At 46.9% G+C, this 27,042-nt stretch overlaps 1 protein-coding gene across 1 annotated transcript in view; it reads left to right on the top strand.

The window, feature by feature from the left end:
* The window catches only part of LOC147736728 (uncharacterized), a 112,969-nt gene extending 86,236 nt beyond the window's left edge, over positions 1-26,733 (top strand). Inside the window, exons 2-3 of the mRNA XM_086953440.1 lie at positions 2,124-3,398; positions 21,881-26,733. Coding sequence (XP_086809566.1) covers positions 2,156-3,398; positions 21,881-22,464 — 1,827 coding nt within the window. The 5' untranslated portion in view covers positions 2,124-2,155 and the 3' untranslated portion in view covers positions 22,465-26,733. The remainder of the gene's footprint in view (positions 1-2,123; positions 3,399-21,880) is intronic.
* Positions 26,734-27,042: the final 309 nt, after the last annotated feature.

The following is a 27,042-nucleotide window of genomic DNA, read 5'->3' as shown; positions in this document are numbered from 1 at the left end:
ATAACTGCACTTTCACAATTGCTTTATTAACCTTCCTGCTTTCTCAAATTTGCTTGAAAATGCACGATTTTTCTTCTTTTTTTCCAAAATTTTCTTGGGGGGGGTTAATACCCCCAAACCCCCCTTTTGGGGTTCGGGCTCACTCGCTGCGCTCGCTCGCTACGGTGCTGTATGCTAATTAGTTTGCGCCCCACCACTTTCAAATCTCACCCACCGCCCCTGTCCTGTAACAAATTTCAAACAACTAAATCTCTAAGTTGAACCAGTACTTCTGCCATTACTCCCCACTTAGTTGTTAATGGTATGGTTCCTGCCGCTCTTAAAGACACCACAGCGAATCCCTTGTTCTGGAAGGCAGGAGCAGATTCCTTGTTTTTTAAAAAGTTATTACCGATATTGTTACTGTCTTTTGCTCTTATCTGGTGGAAAGGTTTGTAGCAAAACTACTTTCTCAAGGACACTAGGGCATGATTTTGGCCATCACACAATACAGAGACAGTGCTTCTCCCTATTATGGATGAGCTGAAATGGGAGCAGGAGCCAACGCTTTGTTCTCATTAGATCTCTCTGCTGTCTTCGCACAGTTGAGAACTCCAACTTGGTGAACCATGTTGAGGCTTTGGGCATCGGGTGCTAGGCCCTAAAGAGGTTCATATCATTCTTTACAGGTTGAACATGTATCGCCAGATTGGGAAACTTTTCGCCCAACACATTGCATGCATTTTCAGAGTGACTCGTGAAGCTTTACTTGAGAAAGGTGTTAGAGCATTTATGTGTTCTGACGGCACCCAGATCTTACTGTGTTTAGACAGTTAACCCTCTGCTCTCCTCACATTCCACCAAACCATGCATTTCCTATGGCAGTGGCTGGGTTGCAATAAACTAAAGTGAAATGTAGCGCAGACAGAAGTTCTGCTTGTTAATGGCCATAATGACTTATGGCTTGATGCCTACTAGCCTTCGGAGATGGGCGCTCTTCCACTGTTTGCTCAAAATATGTAGAGCTTGAAAGTAAAGATCAACAGTTCTGTCTCAGTCTGGCAAGGTCTGTGAGTTGTGTCATTGTCCATGTATCATATTAAACGCCAGAAAGAGATTGCCCCTTATTTGACACTAGAAAGCAGGCACCTTGCAGCAGCTACATAGATTGGATCCAGTTTGGACTAGTCGAACATCCTCTACTTAAAGTTTCTTTATTTTGAGAGCCCAAAGCATGGTCAAGGCCTCCTTCTCAGTAGTGGAATGTCTACATTCAGCCTCTGGCAAAGCCCTAGATACAAAGGCAATCATGACTTGCTTTCCGATCATGCAGCTGTTTCAGTTCCACTCCTGGGCCCTTGTCTCTGGCGTCCGTAACAACACAATGGGGCAAAACTATGCAGACTGTGAGCATTCACAAGACTCTCCTTAACATCTGCAAATTCTTCTCACATTCCCTACTCCACACATAGTCTGCACCCTTCCTCAGCAGGGCTCACATGGCACAAGTAAATTAGGTACAAACTGAGAATAGAAAGTTTCTCACCAAAAACGCGAGTGCCTCTTCTTTCTTTATGGGTCTAGGTATTTCCTGTGTGGCTTTAATTGATTCACTTTTGGGGCAGACCCCATCAGCAGAGATTACGTGACCTAGGTAGCTCAATTCCTGACCAGAAAATGTGTATTTTTATCTGGGAATTTAAATCTATTATTTCTCACGGCCCAATTTCATAGGGAATATCTATTATGGTAATGCTTACCACATTTTAATTAAAAAAAAAAAGAATTACAAAAACGTAATAAGTCCGTTAAATTATAGGGTTAGGTTTGATGAGGTCATACTGATACATTTTGAAGCTTAGCAGATCAGCTCTGGATAGGGAGTCCTCTCTGGCAGGGCAGAGCGGACCTGCATGAAATCTCACCATATCACGTAAGGGCAGAACTGAGCGGGGTTTAGATGTGTAGCAGGGTAACTCCTGATGTCCTCGAGGACAGCCTGACCTTGAGCAGGGTAGATCCTCTACATCTCTTGAGACAAGTTAGTTCTTTTGAGCCTTAGCTGTGGTGAGACAGGAAGGAGTATTTTGACCCAATTGTCCTGTGATAATGTGTTGTCTTTTCTATTTTCTTCCCCTTCACAGACACCTGAGGACTTGAACATCAGAATTTCAGAATGGAGAAAAGGCAGGTTCCAAGACAAATAGGAGAAGTGTGGTGTTCACCTGAACCCGTAAGAGCCACACTCCCTTCTTCTGTCCATAATGTGCCTTCTTCAAGATCCCAAACTGATGCTCAGAGGGACTGTGAGATGGAAGCCCTATCAGGGAACCCGCCTAACATGATCCTTTTATCTATGTTGGAGCACTTGGAAGCCAAACTGGATAACTTGCAGAATACCCTAGAGGACGTGCCGTCAAGAGTCGCTGGGCTAATGGAGCACATCTGGAAAGCAAAGGGTCTAGATCACCTTGAAAATGGGGGTGTATCTTTGGAGATGGCCAGTCCGGTGGTGGTCAGAGATTGTCCTCTCAGCAGGTCCCCTCCGATCAATCTTTCTGTCAGGGCCAAGGAGGTGAACCCATGCCTTCAATCTACATCTTCACCTGGTCGTGATCCACAGCCGAATCCGTGTCTTCAACCTCTGTCTCCTCATGGGCATGAACCACAGCAGAGCCAGTGCCTCCAACCTCTGTCTCCGGATGGCCCTGGACCACGGCAGGACTGTACTGGCTCCAGGTGCCCTCCTCCGGATGCTCAAGTTATCCCAGGTCTTCTACCAGTGTTTGATGATGGCCATGAACCACAGCAAGACCACTGCATGCAACAAGAACCAGAGGAACACACGAAGAAAGAACCATTGTATGCAGATAGTTGGGGCGCACAACAGAACTCTTGCCTGCAGCTACTGTTTCACGAGGGACATGAGCCACAGCGAAACCAGTGCAGACAACCAGTGCTCCCAGATGGAGAGGGACCAACTGAACTCCTAAAGCAAGAGTTGTTGTGGTTTGATGGTGAGGGTCAACGGCAAAACCTCTGCAGACAACCAGCATTTCAAGAAGACCAGAGTCTGCAGCTCAACACATGCCTGCAGGTGCTTTCTGGTGCACATGAATCGCATCAGAACTGCAAGACTGAAAGAATGCACCTTGAGGCACTCAGTCCAGATCGCGGCTATAAGCTAGAACCACTGAGTCCTGAGGACTACGATCAGAACTACAAGCAAGAACCACTGGGCCCTGAGAACCGAGATGGGAACTCTGATCTACAACCCACATTTGCTGATGCGCAGGGCCCATCTGGAGCCTCATCATTCCTGCCACAGAATGCTGCTGATACTGATGGAGCTATCGCTAGAGACCCATTGGAGAGAGGAAATACAGACGCAGATGGATTGCTGCTCAAAGCCATACCAGGTATTTGGTTCATACTGAATGACCATGCAGAATGTCTACTCACTTGTACAGTTCTGAGGGAATGTAGCATAAAATATCTCCAAAGTGGATCTTTCCAGATTTTTAGTAAGACCTGCAGGGGGCCTAATCTGAGATGTGTGGTCTGGTATCTTTGGGGGGGGGGGGGGGGGGGGGGGGGTTCCTTGAGTACACTAAAAGCGGTCATGTACCTGGTATCTCCTTTATTTTCGCAAAGGTGTTTCGCATTCCCGTTCAGTGATAGGCTAAGAATTGGGACTCTGGAAAAATGGCCTGAATTCTGGTCCGTGCATGAGACGCCCCATTCCGGGCTCAGGACCTCTGAGGAATTATGTGGCAGAATCTGTGATTTCAATCCAAGCTGCGCGATACTCACCATCCCCTAAGTGTGAGATGAAAGTGAGGTGTTATTCACCGAGAGTAACATTGCCTTTTTTGTTGCTAGTGCAGACTAAAGCACTTTAGAGATGGGGCTGGGTCTATGTGATGTGTGAGTGCACAGAATATAAGAGGATTTCTGGGTCAGCCAGGGTCTGCCGCTTAGAAGGAGAGGAAGGCAGTGTGAAGAGGAAAGGTGATCTGTAAGTCGGGTCTGCAGTGGTGGGATGGGTGCGGTAAGACCCGCGGCACCCCAGAGCCTTCGATAAGAAGTGGTCTATTTCTCTGTTGTGTAGGTACATGTACATAGAACTGGGGGGCCTCCAGGTCAGAGAGGGCCGGCTGTATTATAACATACTACATCATGTAGAACAATGTACAAGGTCAAGGGAGTTTAAAGATTAAGTGTTGTCTGTAGGGTTATGTGCACAGTACAAGGTGGTCTGAATATCAAGCCGGGTTAGTTGTATACATGATAGGGTGATATATTATGTTTATTTTATCTAATATGGGACCCATTATAAGGCCTCAGCTATGTCTGCCATTATGTCTCCTATTACATTTCCCTCACTTTTTCCTTTCTCTAAGTCAGCAATATCAGCAATTAAAGAAACCCTGCTGGAGGGTGGGTGAAGTAAATGGGGATTGCTCTGAGATATGTGGAATTACTGTGGAGATTTGGCATCTGATTCCCCCGGTCATTCCAGAGTACTTTGATTGCATAAGTTTATTATTGCCTCTGTGATCATGTCTGGGCGAACAATAGCTTTACAATATCACATGCATCTTTTGAAGGTCAATTCATCTTTCTTCCTTCTTTAGATAGCTATTCTGTCTTAGCCCCTATTTAGACACTTCAGTGCATATTACGAAGTCCAAATCATGCAGGTTTCTTTCTCTCTGCACAAAATGGTGCAGTGCTGTGTGTTGCGATAAGCTGTAAGCATAGCCCTTGAAGCATCTTCCACTTTGATACCGGCCATGAAAAAACCCTGATTGACCAATCTGTTCATCCTCTCTGCTTGTCCATTATTCTGTGAGTGTTGAAGACTAGCACATTTATGCTTGATACCAGTTCCATCCAAATACTGCTTCATCTCCCTCAAGACCAATTATACACAATTATCCGAAACCAATTCACCCTGAAAACCCTCTCTGACACGTACAAACCGTACTTGCAACCAATTTGACACGTAGTCTTCAAGCACAATGGCAAATTTCTGATGCACAGGAAGCATCTGAAACAGACCTAAAAAAATCATTACATTCATGGTCCCGTCCTGTCAGGAAAACCCACTTCTGTCATAAGCAGAACTGTGTACATCATCCTTTTATCATTTTGCAAACAACTGGTAACTCTCTCTAATGAATTTTTCCACATCCCTGTCGATGGCAGGCGACCAGTATTGCATTGTCAGTCGTTTGTTTTTCGATATCACAGCTAAATGTCTCACCTCTGACAGTATGAAATTTGCTATTGGTCTACAGTTTTCACAACAAATCGTTTTGCTTTTGGCCATTCTTTCTTCATGAAATGAATCACTTTCAATAAAATAGAATCTTCATCCAATGTCTTTCTCTACCTTTGCCTCCACACACACACACAGACAGTCTTTACCCGGCCAACAAATACTTCCTGCAATACATTCCACATCTTCACAGTCATTCTTTTTGTTCTTATGTTCCACATCTTCCTGCCCTCAAGGCCGTCGGGGCAAGCAATCAGTATTTTTGTTTCTCTCTCCTTCAGTGTGTTTAACCTCAAAATGATGTTTCAAACGTAACCTCACCAACCTGGCAGTAGCCTGCTGGTGTTCACATTATTACCATTCAAAAGAAGTTTATTATCTGTTCATATTCTGAACTTGGCCCCACATGAGGATGACTTGATCTTTTAAGTTGCCCACGCACAGTCCTACATCCCACGCTCAATGGTCGAGTGTTTACGTTCACGTGGTCGCAGTGTGTGTGATGCCATTGCACATTCCTCATTTCCTTCGCCGTGAGTCACTACAGCGCCAATGCCAATGCTACCAGTATCATTAGTGATACAGCACTCATTGCTTGGTAGAAATAGACTCAGTAGTCCTGCATTTAGCAGTTTTCCCCTAATCTCTGCAAATGCACCTTCCTGTCCCCAAATCCCTCAAGCATTCCTTTTGAAAAGGTTGTGAAGTGGTTCAGCAATCACCGCAACATTTTCAGTAAATTTTGAATAAAATTCATACATTTCTGTGAGGAGGACCCCGAGAGTAGAGCCCTGAACGCCCGGTACCCATCCTGGAAACCAGAAATACCACGGAAAGCCGGGAGATGGCAAGGGTTAACCCGTTGCTCCCGACCTCCTCCTTGCAGGAAGAAGGAGGTGGCATTACGGAGAAGGACCAAGCAGGAAGGCCTACAAGAAAAGAAAAGGCAGAGACGGAAGACGGAAGACGCGGAGAGACCCAATGAGGAGATGGCTTTACGGAGAAGGACCAATCAGGAAGGCCGACAAGAAAAGAAAAGGCGGAGACGGAAGACGCGGAGTGTGCATCGAGTTGTATTAGCAGGATGCCAGAGGAGAGAAGAGGGAAGAAACGTTGAGAAAACGGGACGACAACGGCAATGATAACCCGGACGAAGGAGAGGAGTGGAGCAAGGATTGGTGGATCCCCACCTCCCTCAGGAGGTGTGAAAACGCCTCCATAGCTCAGGAGAGCTGCAGCTAGGATGGTGAGTGAACCGGGCGAAGTGAGGGCATCAAGCTAGCAGGGGAGAGCATATTGGGGTACAGAGAGGCAGTCAAGGGGTGGTTGTACTGCACCAAAGTAAGCCACATAATTTCTTTTCTTTCATGAGGATATTTCCTTGGTGTCTGCCTTTATTTTTCTTTCACCTATAACTCCTGAGTGACTCTGCTTGAATTACCTACACTGGTGGGAGGGCCACGTTAATTAGGCGTTAACCCCCTCTTCATGCACAACGTGGTGTGGTGACGGACACGATCCCATCTCCTGACCTAAGACTTTTCCAAGAATCTGAGTCTCAGCATCCTTTTTTGTTCTTTTCCTTTCAAGCCATCGGGGAGACGGACATCCGAAGCCAATATCTGGAATTACCAGGAAACAGGAACACACACCAGAAGAGTCCCTCCGACACCCACCAGAACAGCAGCTCAAGGAGAACTCTTGATTTTCTCGACAAACTACAAATAAACTGGAACAATTGATAAACTCCTAAAGCCTCCTAGCTTCTATTTCCGCCCATCCCTCCCACAATTCCCTTAAACTCAAGTTGTTGGTCACAGTGTTTTGGAGCAGGTATTTCAGTGACTGTCAACAGGCCTGGCCATATTGAAATCTCTTTAGCTGAAACCACATGCCCAACATTTTCAAGCAATCTTACATGTTTCTCTTTTTTTTTAAATCTCAATCCTCTTTTCAGGAAGGCTCTCAAGATATTCTAAGTGTACGCATATGCTTATCTAAATCTTTGCCGAAAATCAAAGCATTGTTTTGGAAAACCAAAACTTCAGAGAGACCATTCACCTCCTCTGCCATCCTCCTTTGGAATATGGCTGCTGCAGGGGCGAGACCAGATGGCATCGTGTGAAACTGATCTACTCCACCAGGAGCCACAAATGTCCTCCTCTGTCTTGACTCCTTGCTCAATAGCCCTTGATGATACCCTGAGGCCATATCCAATTTTGAGAAGATTTTTGCTCCAGCAGGTGTTGTCATTTCATCTTTTATGGGTAAAGGATGATGTGGGACAGTGCCCTTTTTGTATGGTAACCCCTGCGCCCCCACACCTTTTTCCCAGTGCTGATGGTTTTGACTCTGAAAGTCCACCGAGACCTGCTAACCAGACCCCTGAGCCTGCGCTCACTCCCAAAAACTGTTACATGTGAATTGGTAACCACAGTTTGCAAGGACTTTAACCCGCTTATATGTCACTGGTATGTGGTACCTGTGGTACCCAGGCAGGGCCATTAAAGGGATCATTAGGGCCTGAAGGGCTGTTTGTGCCACCCCGAGTGACCCAACTAATCCGATGTTAGCAGGTCTGCCATTACAGACTGCGGAAGCAGTGCAAACCTATCAGACTCGACTTTGTTTATCCATGGCATCTTTCTTTCTCTGTCTCTGTTGGTCTTTTCTGCCGTCTGCCTCTATCATTTCCACTAATTTTGCATCTCTATCTTTTCCATAACTTGTCTCTGCCTCTCTCTGTGCCCCAGAATCTGTCTTTTTCACTGCGCCAGTGTCTGCCTCTTTTCTGCTTTTCCACTCTCTCTCTTCCACTGATGGTGTATTGTAATGTAATGTAATGTAATGTAAATTAGTATTTAAGCGCAAGCTGTCACTCCGCAAGGAGTATCCTGGCGCTGAGGAGTGAACGATGAGTGCGGGTCCTATCGCACACCAGCTTATGTTACTACTATATTAGTGCAAAGCAGCGGACATCGGAAATGTTGTATATCCAAGGCTTCAAGCCTTCCTGAATTGAGATTCAGTTTCCTGTAGTCTTAAGTTGGTTGGAAGGGCATTCCGTGCTTTAGACCCCAGGACGGCGACAGTCTTCCCTCCTTTAGCAATCAATCTGAAGGAGGGAGGATTCAGAAGGTTGGCTGTGGATGACCTGAGATTCCTAGTAGTGAAATATGGTGAAAACCGTGCTGAAAGGTACTTAGGGCCGCGTTTAAGCATGGATCTATAAGTGATTAGAAGAATTTTAAATAGAATTCTTTTATGAATCGGCAGCCAATGCAAAACTTCAAGCGCTGCTGACACGGACGCTCTGCGTGGACGCCTCAGAACAAGGCATGCTTCAGCATTCTGGGCCACTTGTAGTTTTTTTATCGTAGCTTTATTCGCTCCAGCAAGGAGGCTACTGCAGTAGTCCAAACGAGAAATGATCAGGGCCACTGCTATGGATTTCCTTGCAGGAAGCGGAACCAGATCAAAGAATTTCATTAATGATCTTATTAAGCTAAAACAGGTCCCTGCTGTAGCTAATGCATGCCGCAAAAAAGACAAAGCGGTATCAAATCGTACCCCTAGGTTTTTTTGCTTCTTTGACCGTGTCTGGTGAGCGTAGTTCCCTCTGCCCACCACACCTCCGGAACAAAGGTTACATCTCTCCCAATGGGCAGAATTTCTGTTTTATCAGTATTACATTTCAGATGATTATCCCTCATCCACTGTATGATTTGTAAAAGACAGCGTTTAAACTTCACCTCGGCATCTGTATTCATGTTATCAAGGGATACAATCCTTTGAGTATCGTCTGCATAGGACGTTACTTTAATTCCAAAGGAGCGTATGAGGGATATGAGAGGGGCCATACAAATATTAAACAACAACGGGCTCAAAGAAGAGCTTTGCGAAACTCCTGTTGTTAAGGTTTTCTCTGTTGAGAGAAAGGTACCTAAGGTCACAGCTTGTCTCCGACTAGAAAGGAATGATTTGATCCATTTTAGAACTGTGCCTGAGATGCCGCTGCGCTCGAGTCTCTTTAAAAGGATGTCATCGAACGCAGCTGACAAATCGAGTAGGATCAAAACTGCTTTCTCACCCTTGTCTGCTAAGTTTTCTAACGCTTCAGTAACCTGCCTGGTGTCTGCCTCTTTCAATGCCCCAGTCTCTGCCTCTCTCTTTGTCTTTCATTTATGGCCGTGGCGTAGCCTGCCAGAACCAAAAACAAACCACATTAATATTTCCTTGCAGTTAAACAGCACTCCCATGCAACAACTTCACGACGCACAAACGAAAACACGCTGGGGTTAGTTCCAGCAAACGAGAAGAATATCCTCTTGTCAAAATCCAGGCCTATTAATAATTCTTGGTTTGTGGATTTAGCACTTTATTTTGAAAATAATTAGGAAAGGAGCAATTTAGTGAAAGTGCAATAAAAGCAGGGGGTGCAAAGTCAGATTTGCTTGCCTGAAAAATAATTCTTTTTAATACCCCAAACAGCTGTGTCAAAACTTTTCCTGTTGAGCGAAGAGAAAATAAAATGTAAAGATACATTTTTTTTAAGTAGCTTTTTTTAGTCTATGCTGACCAGCATTAGTAAAGCCTATTGGTCCAAACAGCAAGGCCTATTGTCTGTGCCAACACTTGTTTTAATTGGGCTCTGGATCTGCGGATCTCCACTGATTCACGCGGGGAGTGAGCACTCAGCGGCGTGGTGGATCCTCCTGCAGCAAAAATACAAGTTTTTTTTGGACAATTTCTTTCCCAAGAGGGGTCCCTCACAGACCTCTACATCTGCGCAACGTCAACAATCTCTCCCTCAAGACTGCGACCTTCCCAGAGAGCTGGAAACACGCCGAGATCAACGCCCTATGCAAAAAACCCATGGCAGACCCTAGAGACCTCAAAAACTTCCGGCCCATCTCTCTGCTCTCGTTCCCGGCCAAGGTAATCGAGAAGATCGTCAACAGACAGCTAACCCGATACCTCGAAGAAAACAGAATCCTGGACCCTTCCCAGTCCGGGTTCCGCAGCAACTACAGCACCGAAACCACCCTCATCGCCGCCACTGATGACATCAGGACCATGCTGGACAATGATGAGATCGCAGCCCTCATCCTCCTCGACCTCTCCACCGCCTTCGACACCGTCTGCCACCGCACATTACATGCACGCCTCCTCGCCGTAGGGATCCAAAATAAAGCCCTGGAATGGACCACCTCCTTCCTGTCCGGCAGAACCGAGAGCGTCCGCCTCCACCCTTCCACTCCAAAGCCTCCGAGATCATCTGCCACGTACCCCAGCCAGAAACTGTTCAACATTTACATGGTCCCGCTCGCACACGTTGCCTGACAGCACGACCTCAACATAATCTCTGTTGGACCCGGCCTCGTGGCGTGGTCCCACTCCTCCCGCATGGCGGGTCCCGGACTACCTCGACCCCTGTTCCCCGGCCGAGAGCAGCACCATCCACCCTCCACGAGAGCCGCCCCTCCGGGCAGCCCCCAGCTCTCCCCCGTTGGAACTCGACAACCTCTCCTCAACACCCTCGGCTGGTCCGAACCCTATCCCGGACCACCATCTCAGACCCAGACTCCATCTTGGGCCCTCCACGACCAGGCCTTGTGGCCTCGGCCCGACCCCAGCCACAGACCCAGCGAAGCCCCGACATCGAGGCACCGCGATCCGACCAGGGGGTAAAGAGACCACTTGACGGATCAATGGGGGAAAGAGTTTCGATGGTCCTCCAACCGTCCCCTGACGCCTGGTTTCGATCGCCCCCAGCCTCCCTGGGCGCTGGCTCCACCCCCCTGCTGGGTGTCTGGTCACGCATATCTGGTCTGGTCACGTCATGCACATCCCGGCCTCTCCGACCTCCAAGTGCAAGGGTCCGGACATCAAAGGACGCCAGACCTATAACTGGGGCAGCTCCGGAGCAGGTCGGCAATTGTATCCTGGAGTCGAGAGACACCGAGACGAACTCATCCGCGTGGAACCTGTAACCACCTTGGAGCCCTGCTGGCGCTGCCGCGGCTCATCTTCGCCGAACTATCCTTGGAGCCCTGCTGGCGCTGCCGCGGCCCACCTTCGTGAAACCATCTCTGGAGCCCTGCTGGCGTTGCCGCGCCCCATACCGAAGAACGCCCCAGCTCGAGGATTGAGAGCTGAGCGCAAGGTATCCCTGTACCAGGCTGGTACCAAGACTGTCCCGCTACCCCCTTCCCTCAGAGACTAAGCTTGAAAGGATCCCTGATCCACTTATCCCTGTATCGTTACGATAACCTGCCTAAAAGTATTGATAAAAACGTTGAGAACCTATCTTTGTGTGGTGTCCATCTGTAAGGGGGGTGATTGCTCGTCTGTACGATCCTAGGAGAGGAACCTCGCCAGGAGGCCTCTCAACCTCGCTCGGCCAGCCCTAAGATTCCCTTTCCAACCCTCAACATAATCTCCTACGCCGAGGACACTCAAATGATTCTCTCCCTCACCAAGGACCCCATTATTGATTGATATAATATATGAGGTCATAAGCAGTGCATGGCGGGGGCTCAAGTTATAGTTTGGGTTATAGTTGGTAAATATTAGTGTTTGTTTTGGTTATTTAACATTCGTTTTTGTAGTATTTCAACACTGAACTATAATGTTACTTTTAACCTTAAGTCAAACGGGACTTGAGTTATTAGTGATACAAAAACACTCTTCCTATGGAAACTCTGACCTAACTAGAACGGCTGCCACTGCGCTGTGTGTGTGCAGACTCGTAACTCGTATTTCCTCAACTCCCCACGAAAGAGGTCCAAGCCAGTACTCCTGGACGCCTAATTTTTGTTCAGCAAGTGTCGTAGTGAAGCGTTGTGGCTTAACAACAAGCCTTTCTCTACCCCAAGTGAACTGCCCTAATCTCCATAGATCTGCATCTATTGGTCCGCGATAGACAATCAATACTCATTGCCTGCTCCTTTTCACATCATCAATCACAATCATTTTTAGGATGCATTTTTTGTGCACCAATGCACCATACTAAAAACAGGTTCATTATAATCATCTTTGTTCATTCCTACAGTGTTTAGAGCTTTACATTCATTTTCATGGTATTCGGCATCCGCTTTGGTTCTGTCGTTAGTGAACATAGAAATGGGACTTAAACTTGACCTGTCACAAATGTATAATTAAACTTGTTTCTATAGCATCCAGCCATTTGTTTCTTCTATGTAAATGCAGGTGGGTTCATCAGATGATGTCATTCTTCTGTGGTGGATCATAATGAGTCCAAGCAATAGAGCCTGGCCCTTAGCAGCTTAGCAAACTAGAGGGGGGCGGGTGAAATGAGGACTATGGCAGCAAGTATCTCAATGTATTATTCGATGCTCTGTTCCGTTGCAGAAGAGTCGAACCCTATCTATGAATATATCGCTTGGGACTTGACAGTGAGGGTATAATTATACAATGCAAGTCATTGCGGTAATACCAGAGCGAGAACCCCAGTGCGCACATGATTTCCTACGATCACATATTGGCCACATGTACACGGCATTCATACTGGATCAGATCCTCTGATATATTCAGTTTCACAGACCCAGTGGGCTTTATTCTGAAAAGCGGGCATCGCTCAATTAATCCGGAGTTTGTATAGTGCAGCTCCTCACCCCTGAGGGTCTTAAGGCACTGAGAGGAGGGGAGGGGGGGCTTCTGATCCCTCTGGGCGTGGAGGTTCAGGCGAAGAGCCGGGTCCTGAGGTCCTTCCTGAACAGGATCAGCGACAGGGATTGCCTGAGGTAGGAGACGGCTCTTCCTCTGGCTTTGGTCTTGTGGATCCGTGGGACAGTGGCCAGGGCAGGTTGAACGGAGTGAAGTCGTCTGGCGGGTATGTGTAATGATAGACGGTGGTTCAGGTATGCTGGTCCTATGTCGTGGAGAGTTTTGTAGGCATGTGTAAGGAGTTTGAAGGCGATTCTCTTGATGATTGGGAGCCAGTGGAGTTGTCTGAGGTGCTGTGTTATGTGGCTGCAGCAGGGGATGTCTAGGACCAGTCTGGCTGTGGCGTTTTGGACGTTCTGTAGTTTCCTGAGCTGTTTCTAGGTGACGCAGACGTAGTGTGCGTTGCCGTAGTCAAGTCTGCTGGTTATGAGTGCATGTGTGACCGTCTTTCTAGCTTCTGTGGGCATCCATCTGAATGTCTATTGAAGCAGGATCATGATACAGCGTTGATTTGGCGTTTCTTTGTGAGCGAGGAATCCAGTATGATGCCGAGGTTGTATGCATGGTCTGTGGGGTTGGGAGGGGTTCCTAGTGTGGCGGACCATCAAGAGTCGTCCCAGGCTGAGGGGATGGGTCACAAGAGGAGTACTTCAATCTACTCTGAGTTGATCTTGAGGCAGCTGTCTTTCATCCAGGTGGCAACAACCTTCATTCCACTATGAAAGTTGAATCAGGTGGTTGTAGGTTCGTTGGGGATGGAAATGATCAGCTGGATGTTGTCGGCTTAGGAGACGATGTGAAGTCTGGTTTCTGATGATGGCAGTGAGGGGGGCCATGTAGACGTTGAAGAGGGTGAGGCTCAGGTAGGAGCCCTGGGGCATTCTAAGGCTGATCTTTATAGGTTCTGAGAGGAACGGGAAAGTTTGACACTCTGTGTTTGGCCAGTCAGGAAGGAGTGGATCCAGTCCGGTGCCTTGTCGTTGATACTAGACTGTTCCATTGGGCGCAGGGTCAAGACTAATTTGCATATGGCTGGGTCCGAACTGGAATGGCATGGCGAGCAAAAAAACAATGGATTTAGGCCCAGATCTCTGTACTGGGGTGAATGTATGATATTGTTCTGGATTCTGTCCATCAACTGTTGTTTTTGCATTTGTCACCCTGAAAGGGTGGGTTTGCCCAGACGTGGGTCCCGTGCTCTCCATGCCCCTGGAGTCAAGCTATCCTGGCTGATGAGGGGTGAAACTCCAAAACCAGTCCTAGGTTGCTTGTTTCCAGTCCAGGGAAGACCTGGCCTGGCAGTTCAGGCTGGACTATTCCCATTGGGTGCAGGGTCAAGGCTGATTTGCATATGGCTGGGTCCAAACTGGAATCGCATGGTGAGTAAAAAAATGATGGATTTAGGCCCATACCACTGAACTGGGGTGAATGTATGACATTGTTCTGCATTCTGTCCATCCATTGTTCTTTCTGAATTTGTCTTGGATACCAGCGTCCTGGAATCTTGTGATTAGGTGCGGTGGGAGATGTTGTCGAAGGTGGCCGAGAGGTCCAGTAGGATGAGGGTGGGGGGTTCGCCCCAGTCGAGTAGGGAGCTGATGTCCTCGATGGCGGCAAGGAGTCCGGGCTCGGTGCTATAATTGCTTTGGAAGCCGGATTTGGAGTTGTTCAGGACATGGTTCGCTTCGATGAACTTGGAGAGTTGGGTGTTGATGGCCTTTTCGATGACCTTGGCAAGGGAGGGGACGAAGAGATAGGTCTGAGGTACTTGAGGTCTGTCGTTTCGGCAGACGGCTTCTTGAGCAGGGGTTGATCTTGGCGTGTTTTCAGGCGGCAGGGAAGGTGGCAGTTTTGATGGAGCAGCTGATGATGCTGCGGCTGCTCAACGGAAGATGTGATACGGGAAAGGATCCTGTGGGGCTCTGGAGTGGATGCTCTTCATGGTCTTGAGTGTGTCATCTATGGTGAGTGGAGTCCAGTTGAGCATGATATGTTGAGGTAAAGCCTTGTTGTGTGCGGTGGTGGCAGGCATTGTAGCAGGGTCTTGGGTGTCAAAGCTGTCGTAGTTATGCCTGAACTTGTGGTAAAGAATGTGCTGAGTCTGTTGCAGAGGTCTTAGGGAGGGTGAGACGTCTGTGGTCTCGCTGTTGGGCCTAGCGAACTCCTTGACGATGGCAAAGACTTCTGTGCTGTTGTGTGCGTAGGCGCGGATTCTGTCCTTGATGGCCGTTTTTTTGTGGTTTTAAGTAATAGGTGGTGTGCGTTGACAGAGGTTTTGAAGGTTGTGTGGGTTTCTGGGATTTTGTTGTTCCTCTATCTCTTCTCGAGTTGCCTGCTGATACGCCTGGACTTGTGGAGGGCTGAAGTGAACCAGATGGCTATCTTGAAGTTTTGCCTGCCTGTTGTCTTCTTGAGGGGTGCTGGTGTGTCGGCTCAGTTAGAGATCTATAGGTCAGGGTTGTGTGCAGCAGTGTTGGAGTCTGCTGGTGGTACGGTCATGCTGAGAAAGATGACGAGAAGTTCTTTGGTGGCCTTGTTCCAGCTACAACAGATGGGGCGGAGGGGGGGTGAGGGTGGTGGTGAACGTTGGGAATGGTGAAGTGTACACAGTGCAGGTTGGTCCAGAGGAGTTCGGTGGTGTGGCTGTAGGTGATGTTCCCGCTGATGGAGAAGACGAAGTCTAGCGTGTGTCTGACTGTATGGGTTGATGCGGTGACTAGCTGCTTGAGTCCGATGTTGGTGAGGTTTTCCAGTAGGGATTCGGTGTTTTGGTCAATGGGGTTGTCCAAGTGGAAGTTAGAGCCTGGGGTGCGATTGGGTCTACAATGGCGTCAATGAAGGGTGGGGGCTGGGGGTCCTGTACATTAGGGAGCCACGGAGGGTGGTGTTGGGGTTGCTCTGGATCTGGAAGGGGAGGTGTTCCATGGTAGTTGTTGAGTCATTCGAGTAAGGGGTCTGTTGGTGGGTGTTCTTGCGGATGATGGCTTTGCCTTCTCCTGGACGGTCAACGCTGTATTTGCGAGTGATTTTGTAGCTGCTGGGTCTCGCGGTGGTATCACTGATTTTAAGTCCAACTTTTTGTGTCTTCAGTGGGCATTATCAATAGAGTATGATTGTGAGGTATACCTCCCTTATCCTAAGTAGTGCACTGAGAAATGTAAAGAAATTCTATATTTTTAATCTTGCAAGGAAATGATGGCTTTTTTTAACATGTGTTCCAGAGAGTGTCAGTAGTGGGAAAGTGTGCAGATTCGACATCAGTAAGCATCCTATGTGCCCGTGTAATTCCTCATCTTTATTCAGGCCCTTGACTTCCTCGGTACCCAGCGCTGTATTATATCTTAAATCCATTCTTTTCAATTTCTTCTCTTGATCACCTCCTCTGATATAAGGCCAAAGAAACCGAGCGAGTCTACAATTCTATCATGGCATATTAGAAAATCTCGAGACGCTGGTAAATTTAAGTCTGCGTGTTTGATGCCTGTCATGTGCTCCATCACTTGCCAATGGGGAACATCAAGTTGGCCACATATTGTTTTCTATGTGTGCATTCTTTCACATAAATATACACAGAAATCTGTGCTACAGGTTATTAATTGATTGCTTTTCCTTCCTGTTATGTAGAATAACCTCTTTTATTTTGACACCATATTTGCAAGCCATACGTTTCCCTCATTTTCTGAAACCTTTTAGGTTAGATGGACCCTTTCTCTCATTGGACTATCTGTATAGCTAAGGGCTTGTTTGTCCTTTAAGGATAGGGCTTTATGATAGGTGATGGAGGGATGTGAGGTAATATCGTGTCCAATCACCTGATCAGCTTTTAATATTTTCCAATGTTTAGAATTTGTCTTGCTGCTGTGTACCTCGTATTGTTTGTAGTCATGAACCTTACGGTAATATCAGGTCTATCCTTTGGTGCCTCTGATTTTAAATCAGTGTATTCATGTTCTGGGTTCTCGCTTGGCTGCTGGCCGCTTACTTTTTTCTTCCTTCTCATACACTTCTTGGCTATCCCTTTTTCTACGGGTCCATAGCATTTCACGCCAGGGGATACTTTCTATCAGTTTCTGTGTATGCACGCTATTCACAACGCCCTGCTTTTTCCTTTCTATGTAGGCTTTTGACCATATGTGCTTCTCTAGCTCAGTATGGATAGTCAGGTCATTTATAGATTTATTTCTTATCTAATGAGTGAGTTTTAGGTTGAGATCAGTTTTTGTCTCTGGATTAATCTTTTAGACATTTCCCTACTTTTGTCCCACAGCAGGGAAAGGTCATCTGTATCCCCGATCCAAATCAGCGCATGGTTTGTCATGTTTTCATTTTGTGATGTCCAGACCACCTGTTATGTGCCCGGGCTAGGTCCACGTAGCAAAGTAGCTCATTTCATATATTGTCCTATTTTTTACAGTAACATTTCTGCTGTGACCTTTTGCACATATTTGCATGCACGACAATGTTGGATTAGTTTCTCTGAGACTACTTTGTTTACACATCTAGCTTCGTACAACATTACCACGATGCCTTGAACACTAAGTACAAGGCCCCTTGACGCACTATGTACAAATGTCGTATATTCATCCACAGGGTAACAGGGCTATCTACATATCTAGTACATCGACTAATCTATACCTACATCACAAAGATGGTTTCAATTATAAATAATGAGCATCCCAATAGATTAGTAGAGGAGGCCGCTACAGCTGACACCCAGGGTCCGTGCAGACTGAGACTTCCCACTGCAGCGGGCTGGCATCTCCGTGAAGGGGAGTTCAGTTTGTAACCAATACAGGGCCTGCATTCTTTCCTGTCAGGTAATGGGGTGGGATCGTCCCTTAGGGGGGATTCTTGGCTTCACACCCACACACACACTAACTACACGCAGAGAAGGGAGTGCATAGTAGGAGTACGCCTGATTACTGCCTTGCTTATATGCCTGCATATATATATTGTTTTAGCACCTTGATAGAACTATATCTACTATTTACATCTAGCTTCGTACAACATTACCACGATGCCTTGAACACTAAGTACAAGGCCCCTTGACGCACTATGTACAAATGTCGTATATTCATCCACAGGGTAACAGGGCTATCTACATATCTAGTACATCGACTAATCTATACCTACATCACAAAGATGGTTTCAATTATAAATAATGAGCATCCCAATAGATTAGTAGAGGAGGCCGCTACAGCTGACACCCAGGGTCCGTGCAGACTGAGACTTCCCACTGCAGCGGGCTGGCATCTCCGTGAAGGGGAGTTCAGTTTGTAACCAATACAGGGCCTGCATTCTTTCCTGTCAGGTAATGGGGTGGGATCGTCCCTTAGGGGGGATTCTTGGCTTCACACCCACACACACACTAACTACACGCAGAGAAGGGAGTGCATAGTAGGAGTACGCCTGATTACTGCCTTGCTTATATGCCTGCATATATATATTGTTTTAGCACCTTGATAGAACTATATCTACTATTTACATGCTTGTAATCGCTTTCAGCTGCTTCGGTCTACTGATTATTGCAGCTTATGTATTCTATACAAGAATAACGTTGGTTCAATAAATAATTGAAAATGTCCCACTGTGAATTCTCTGTATATTTCTCTGAGAGCAAGTAAGCTTGAGTGTCTGAGCAAAAGGTTTTGTTCTGTTTCCACGATCCACGAGGGGTCAGGTTTGTCACGTTCAGAGGTTGCCAGAAACCATTTGCTTCCTGGTAAGGTTAGGGAGTCTTATGGTGACACTGTGAGCTAGCTGGTCTCTAGGTCAACTCATCCTGCGGAGGTGCCCGGAGCCAGTCTAGGCACCTCATCCAAAGTTTATATCGACCAACAAACGCACAGGTCCTACGGATTAGTGGGAACTACACGACAGACCTGTTCCTTCCACCAGACCACAAATACATTTGCATAGCTGGGAGAGCAGGTGCCCATTGCTGTCCCTGAGATTTGTCTGTAATATCTATCTTTAAATATGAAAATATTGTTATTTAGGCAAAAGTCATGGTCCTAAGCATCCATGTATAGTCATATGGAGATATTGGTCTATTGCAAAAAGCGTTTTCGTAGGCTCTTAGACCTTGCGTGTGTTGTATACATAATTAGCAAGATCACATCCTAGGTAAGTGTCAAATATTATTGTCTCCTGTGTATATCTTTTGTAGACAATTCTCTCTAGCTATACAATATGATGGGAGGCTCTCCACAAGAATCAGCAATAAATGGTTTTAGTTTATGGCTGTGCTTTCCAGTGAGCTATTGTTGGAGGGCGCTATACGCCCCCCTTGTTCTTGCATACATTTGTTAGAAGGTAAACGCATGGGACAGTAGAGGGTAGTGTTTTACACAAATGAAAATGTTGCCATTCCCATTTCACAACAATCCGTATTTAATTATTATTGAAAAGCCTTTAGTTCATAATTGCAAACAATCATTAAAACCACGTTCTTGCCCCTTATCGGATGACATTGGTACTTATGTTGTCATTACGTAATGTGTTAATGGCCTCCCTTTGTCCGTTACTCAAGTTGGATCTGATTCTTCCCTTCTTGCCTTGACTGGTGAACAATTTATTTGAACAAGTCTTTGGCGACCGAGTCACTAAAGACATCCAGATTATCATGAGGCAAGGAGGAGTTACATGTAGCGTGGTTTTTGAAGCGAGTTAGGCTTCCCCGATCTATCTGTGCCCTCTTTCCGAGCAACGCTTCCCGCTCTTTCGTTGCACATATATTTCCATCATCCAGACCAGCCGATGTCATGAAGTATCAGCGTCTCTTGAACTCAAGTCATGTTTTCTGTATCTGGCTCCCCTATTCTCATGTTCATTGGCTTGGGTCTGATTTTATGTTGAAATCTTAGAAACGGAAATATGTCAATTCTACATGAACTGTAATCTAAGTCCCTTCTGGGGCTGAAATTTTGAATTTGGAATTCTGACTGCTCTCCTTACTTATTCGTATAATCTTACAAAGTTTAAGACTCTTCCAGTACAGTAGTCTTGCTTTTCCCTTTTGAATTTCCTCTTTTGTAGCTTTTACCTCTTTCTTATAACTTGTTTGTCATTCACGTAGTTCAGCTCTTAGTTTCAAGTGTAACAAATGTGAGGTTGGAGAACTCCATCGGACTGCAGACTTAGAACTGTAACAAAGAAAAAAAACAAGTTAGCAGGCCTTTTCCATCTATGAAGTCATGATCTGGAACAACATCCCTGTATCCATCAGGACCGCCCGACATTGCTCCCGTTTAGGAAAGAGTTGAGGACTCCCTTCTTTAAAAATAATTTATGCTCATCTTTGGCCCTAGCTTTAGGCTAGGTTTGTATTATAGAAATAACATTTAGATACATTCATAAAGAAGCTGGCCTAGCCTACACTAACGTTTGAATACTTTTGAAAAAACTCTTGTGAAAATGTTCATGGGAGAGTTGAGAATGGTTATCCCACCAGAGCACCCCTGGCATCCAGTTAAGATTTTAATGTTGTCTTATCATGAGTAACAAGTCCACCTTTTAAGCCACTACATCACTGCAAGCCTTATCTACCTAGTAGCAGTCACTTCCTCAAACAGTTAGCAAACTACATGACCCATTAGTAGATGAACAGTTCCTGCAAGTTTACAAAGACAAAGTTAAATATGCATCCAGTGTTAAACGTGCACTCACGCTCTACATTATCAGAGTTGAAAATGTATGAAAAATAATAATAATAATCATTTTTTGCTTCGGCACAATTTGGCATATGGTTTTCTACTCGTGCGGAGACTAGGGGTGGGCGGAATTTGTGTAGTCGTGTTAAGCAAAGCTCAGCGTAAAAAAATTCTGTGAGTACGCAGAATTCTGCAAACACGCGGAATTGCTTCTTCCGCCCGTTCACAATGCTTTTTTCCTGTTCGAGAACTCTGTTTGCGTGCTCGGGGGGAAATATCTTGCAAACACACATTTTGAAAGTGTGAACAAGCAAAAAATTATACGAAGGCGCGAATCGCTGAGGTTTTGGCAATTCCACTTTCTCCGCAGAACGTGAAATTACCCAAATTCCACAAATTCCGCAAGTGGAACTGAATTTACCGCCCAGGCCTAGCGGAGACACCACATAGAAATACCACAGGCTGAGTCCACGTGTGATAAAGATGCAACCATGGCTTTTCTACCCAACGTACCTCTAGTAGATATTTGTAAAGCAGAAACGTGGTTCTGTGCATCCTTTCATAAAATATTTCTCTGGTGACATCAACATATTCGGTCGTTGAGGTATGTGGGTCCGATGTTGTTGAGGGATTTGTAGGCATGGGCGAGGAGTTTGAAGGTGATCCTCTTCTCGACGGGGAGCAAGTGGAGGCTTCGTAGGTGTTGCGTCATATGTTTGTGGCGTGGTGTCCCTAGAATGAGCCCGGCTGCGGCGTTCTGGACCTTACCGATTCTTGTACAACCTGTGATGTGCCACAGCTTGCTGCAAATGGAAAATGTTACTCTCTTGCAAATACTGTCAGCTTGTCATGTTGCAGGCTCACTTGCATCACCCACTTGCTGTATGGTTGGAAAGTATACAGGTTGCTCAGATAAAGCAGTTTATTTTTTTTATTTTACACATTTAAGCAGTTGTACTCCGATGGAGAAAACAGCACAATGATTTTAATTGGAGTCTGCGCGCTGATGCATTATGCCCTTCTGCTATGGGATCACGAGTCTTTCTCCAGATCAAAACTCAATCTTAAATTAATTATTTTTAGTAGTCAGAACCCAACCCATGGGAGGTCACCACATGTGAACTGTAGAACTACAAGCAGCAAATGATTGTTTACAGGTAGTAACATTGTCCTTCCTTCCTAGATATTACTGTCCACCTTTCTCATATTATAACCGTGCATTTCTTTCAAGAAATATTTCCCATGTGTAATTCTCAGTGTTCTTTTCTTTCTGCAGCACAGCAGCCGACGACAGAAAGTACGGATGGGAAAGAGAAACGTAAAGCTTCTGGAGGAAGGAAGAACTTTGCTTATAAAATGAATGAAGGAAAACACCAAGGAATACACAGGAGGGAGAATTTTAACAATAAAACACCACTTGCAAAGCAGGAAAGAATAGGCACCGGCCTAAGAGCTTATGCCTGTGCTGAGTGTAAGAAGACATTTACTGGAAAGACGCATCTTTTACTGCACGAACAAACACACACAGATCGGTATCCCTACACTGAGCATGAAATGAGGTTTGCTGATAAGGCAACACATGAAAAAACTCACAAAGGAGAGCGGCCCTTTCACTGCAATGTCTGTGAGAAAAGTTTTACTCAGAAGGGACATCTTCTACAACATCAAAGAATACACACAGGAGAGAGACCTTATAACTGCACTGTGTGTGAGAAGAGGTTTTCTCGGAAGGCGACCCTTGTACGGCATCAAAGCGTACACACGGACCAGAGGCTTTATCACTGCACTGTGTGTAGCAAGAGCTTTAATCTTAAGGCAAGCCTTGTACGCCATCAAAGAGCACACAGGCGACGGCCATGACGCTGCACTGGGTATGGAAACTGCTGTAAACAAAAGGTGGTGCTCAGCAGCATCAAGTAACACATACAAGATGGAAGCCTTTCGAAGCACTGCCAAAAAACCTACATTTTAAAAAAGAAATCTGATCTTTTACATCATCTAAGAATCTACAGCTAAAGTTAGACCTCCTATGACATCTAACAATCCGTCCGGGCTGAGGTCCTCCCTTTCCTCTGAACGTCAGAAGAGCTTTGAGTTAAAGGACACACTCCAACGTTCGCAGCGTCTCCAAACAGAATGTAGGTTCTTCAACGTCACTAACGTCCCTTCACCAAGCAACGAACTTCACAGAGGCTGCTTCACTGCGAATTAAACCTGTCCGACTCCCATGAAATGTGTGCAGTGTTGAGGACCTGTTACCAAGTGTGGATCATAAACTATCCTGATAGACATAACTTCTGGGATTCAAAAAAAAATTATTGAAACACCTGAGCACATGGGAAAAAGAAACTAGGAGAAGAAATAGGAATCAAAAACCACTTGAGGACAAAAAATATAAACTCCTTTCATCATTAAAGCAGGAACATCTACTCCCTATCAGTATCTTCAGACCGGCTGTGTAAATATTCTGTACATTCCATTCAGGCTGAGAGATCAAAAGAGGATTCATGGCTGTCCAGATTCTAACAACTTACAAAGGTGGCACCAACCATATCATTCTGCATTTTCAACTGCCAAAACCGTGACACAATTCACAATGTTTTGAGATGGTTTATTCTGGTGTGAATTTTCTTTTTTTTTTGACAATCAATTTTATTATCATTTTGAGAGAAAAAAAAGACCGCATACATCTTACACAGTAAAGCCAATTCCATCTCCAACAGACAGTAAAAAACCCCACTGTGTGGGTAGGAGTATTTATGCAAGCCACCTGTTGGACTTGGCCCTTCCTGCTGGGTCATCCCTAAACCTTTTGCCTTTTTCCTCCCATATTTCCTCTGACCTGTTTTTGTTGGTTTAATGACTCTGGGCACTTTACCACTGCTGACCAGTACTAAAGTGCATATACTCTCCCTGTTGTAAATTGTTACATTGTTTGGTGTCCATGTTTGGCTTATTTGGTTTACTGTCAGTCCCCAGTCAAGTGCACCAGGAGTGCCGGGGCTTGTAAATACAAATGCCGCTAGTGGGCTTGCAGCACTGGTTGTGCCACCCACAGAAGCGGCCTAGCAAAATGTGTCTGAGGTCTGCCATTGCAGAACCTGCGTGCAGTCTGGTACTGTCATGCTGGCTGGGCAAGTGCACACACTTGCCAGCCCCTAAACCTTCCCTTAACTTCATATTAGTCACCCCTATTGTAGGCCCAAGGGCAGGGTGCATTGTAAGCATAAGGTAGGACAAGCCCTGATGTGTGTGGCATGTCCTAATAGTGAATTACAGCCAAATTCGTTTTTCACTATTGTAATGCTACCTGTTCTCTTTTAGGCCAGATGGGCTGCTGGAATTATTACACTCTATAATCCTAGCAGGCTCAGGGAACATGGTAGAAAATAAAGTTTAGTATGCCTGAACTCGGACTAATAAAATACTTCTTTTAGTAAAGTTTATTTTAATATCCTGTGTTTGCAAATACTACTTTTAGAAAGTTAGCATTTGCTTGCCTAACCATTTCAGCCCGCCTCTGCTAGGATGTGTATCTGGCTGTCTGGGATGTGTGAGTGACAGGGCTGGGGGATGACAGGTGGTGAATGCAAGGATTACACCTTAGTTGGAGGTAGGAGTGCCCCTGGACTCTAAATAGGGCAGTGCTCTGCCACCACAATGCTGGCTCCGCCCCCTGGGGAGCGACTGAGGACTCAGCCAGCACCTGGCCCAGGAACAGCGAAGCACTGTCATCAAGGTACTCCTGGCTAACCCTGTCCACACAATGCTGGCTCCACCTCCTGTGGAGCGTCTGATGTGCCTGCCCCTCACACTGAAAGAAGAGACCAGAGTACACCCAACAAAGTGCTCAGGGACTGAATGAAGTTATGCAAAGGCCCCCCTGGCCTGGGAGAACAAAGAAAACTCTGTATAAAAGTAGGAGCCCTGCTCCTTGTAAATTAGATCCTGTTTGCGCAAAGAAGAAGCTCTGCCTGAAGAGAAGGACCCTAGAAGCTGCCTGGAGAAGTACTGACTCTGACCCCAAGAGACTGGCCTGTGGTGGGTGCCTTGCTGCTGAAGGAGAGCAGGAGAAGAAAGACTGAAAGACTTTGCTTTATTTCAACTTGTGCCAAACTTTTACCAAGATCTCCAAGGGCTTGCTGTGGAACTTGCCCCCTGAACTGCGCCCCAGGAACAGTGGGCGCTACCCCCCCTGGAAGAGGAACCGCTGTGAGTGCTGCCTTCCCCTGCACTTCTACTTGGGAACCGAGGAGCGCTTCGTAATCATCCGCCGTGCCCCCTGAGAGGCCCAGGGCACTACCGTCCCTCCAAGCACCGTGACTGCCGCCTGCCAAGGCCCCAGAAGCACCGCAGAGACCAGCCTCGCTGGCCCAAGCACCGTGACTGTCGCCTGCACGAGTGACCGTAAGGAGAGACCTTGCCCTGCACCTGCTTGCCCCTTCGTGACCTGTGCCCGGGAAAGCGCCTGCCGCTGTCTGTGAGCGGCTGCGGCGCGTCCTGCAGAGAAGCCCGTCTTGACCCCCTTGACGTGCCCTGCAGTTCGCCGCACCCAGCGTGTGCCCCCCTCTTCAAGGACCCCGAGATGCTTTGTCTCCCTGACCCGGCCCGCGCCGCAACGCCAACCTTCGAGCCCGAGCCGAGCCGCCGCTCTGACCGGCCTAGGAAGGAAGACACTGCGACGCGGGACACCGAGCCGACCCTCGACATTGCCGCCTCGACCCTCTACAAGGATCTCAAAGTTACTGTGTTGGCCCCCACGGTGTGAGCGTCCTGCCTATTTAGCTCGCACCGCCCTCTGATCTGTGCAGCCCCCGGGAGCCCCGCAGAGTGAGACCCGAGCCGCGGTGCGAGCGTCCTACCTTCCAAGCTCGCACCGCTCTGTGTGACCTTCTGTGCCCCGGAGCCTCGCAGCTGCAGTCTGCACCGCGGTACGAGCCGCCCCTTTCAGCGAGGCTCGCACCGCTCCTGGCCCCCCGAGGCCCCCCCTAACACTCCCCGTGGCCGGCGCCCCTCCGCATCGAGCCCCACACAGCAGTGCGACTTGTATTAGGAGCCAGACCCGGTCGTGCCTTTCGCCGCTCACGCGAGAAGCGTGAGCTTTGGCAGGCCGGGCCCGATTTTCTCACCAGAGGTGCACGGAGGCGCTGGGAACCGCGCCGAAGCGCTAGAAAACACTGTACTTTGGGGAAACTGGGCAGAAGGCCCCAAAGAATACCTTTTGAAACTAAAAGAAGCTGATTAAGAACTGTGGCAGAGATAAAGAGTAACTGGAACGATTTTTGTGCATAAGACTGTATTTACAAGCCTGCTTTGAATCTATATAAAGAGATATATTTTTGCAAGAATACAGTCTAGTGTCATTGTGTGGTGGGTTGATGATTATTGTGTGTGATGCTGCAAATGTTTAACCCTATGTACTCCAGAGTTTAGCCTAGACTGCTTGCGCCACACTACCTAGAGGGTGAGCAAGGGTTATTTCTGGGAGTAATCCTTTGCCCTGACTTAGAGGAGATGGTCGCTGCTTGTCGCCAGTGCTGCACTGCGCCAACCAGAGACCCCCAATTCTAACACCACCCAAGCTGGAAAGCAGCACCCCGTTACGTGGGACAGCCAAAGCTGGAAATTTAAAACAGTAGGTTCAGCCATTTGGCACCTCGTGGGACAACCATGTTCCTCCTGGGCCACGCACCCATCCACTCCCTGGTGCCACTTTCGCAGGGTAGGGGGGTTGGGCTGGGCCTAGGCCACTGCAATATCTCATTTAGCCACAGCGACCGCTGTTCCCAGAAAATGTTTGTCCGCTCTAGAGCCGTCCAAACTTTCAAATACACCCAGGAGAAGATGTAAGGGATTGCGTGGAACCTGGCGACCCAAGGTCTGTGTGAGCTCAGATTCCACCTCGGACCAAAAGGGGTAAAGGCCTGGGCAAAGCAAAGCATATGGTAGAAGTCGGCTGGAGTTTGGCTGCTATTTTGGTGAGAATTAAATACCCAAAAACGAACGTTCACATACATTACAAAACAAAGCAGATTGTCAGGTAAAGACACTGTAAGTAGTATTTCATTGCATGCTGTGATGTTTTTTGTGAGTTCAGTTGTGTCCTGTTCTAGTGTGAGGAGTGAGATTGACAACTAGACAAAGGACACTGCCGCAGTGAGCTGTTTGCCAAGAATGTCTTATTTTACGCAATAAAACTTTGCTAATAAACCAATCTGCCTGCCTGTTTCATGTGGTGATGAGACAGGAGATACTTCAAACTCATCAGGGTGTTCAGAGTGTCTGTTTTCTATCTTGGTGATTAGTCTGTCCCGGATTGGGTGGGGAGGAATTAATGCTCCCCTGCAGCCCTCCAACCACAAGCCCTTCAGATGTGAGGCATTCCAGGGTGTATTTCGCTCCATCACTGTGTTTATTGGAGTAGTGCAAGCGTTACAA

The sequence above is a fragment of the Lissotriton vulgaris genome, chromosome 1_2 (assembly GCF_964263255.1).
Source record: "Lissotriton vulgaris chromosome 1_2, aLisVul1.2, whole genome shotgun sequence".
NCBI classification, from domain to species: domain Eukaryota; kingdom Metazoa; phylum Chordata; class Amphibia; order Caudata; family Salamandridae; genus Lissotriton; species Lissotriton vulgaris.
The sequence above is the reverse complement of the archived record's forward strand: the minus strand, read 5'-3'. Positions and strand labels throughout refer to the sequence as shown.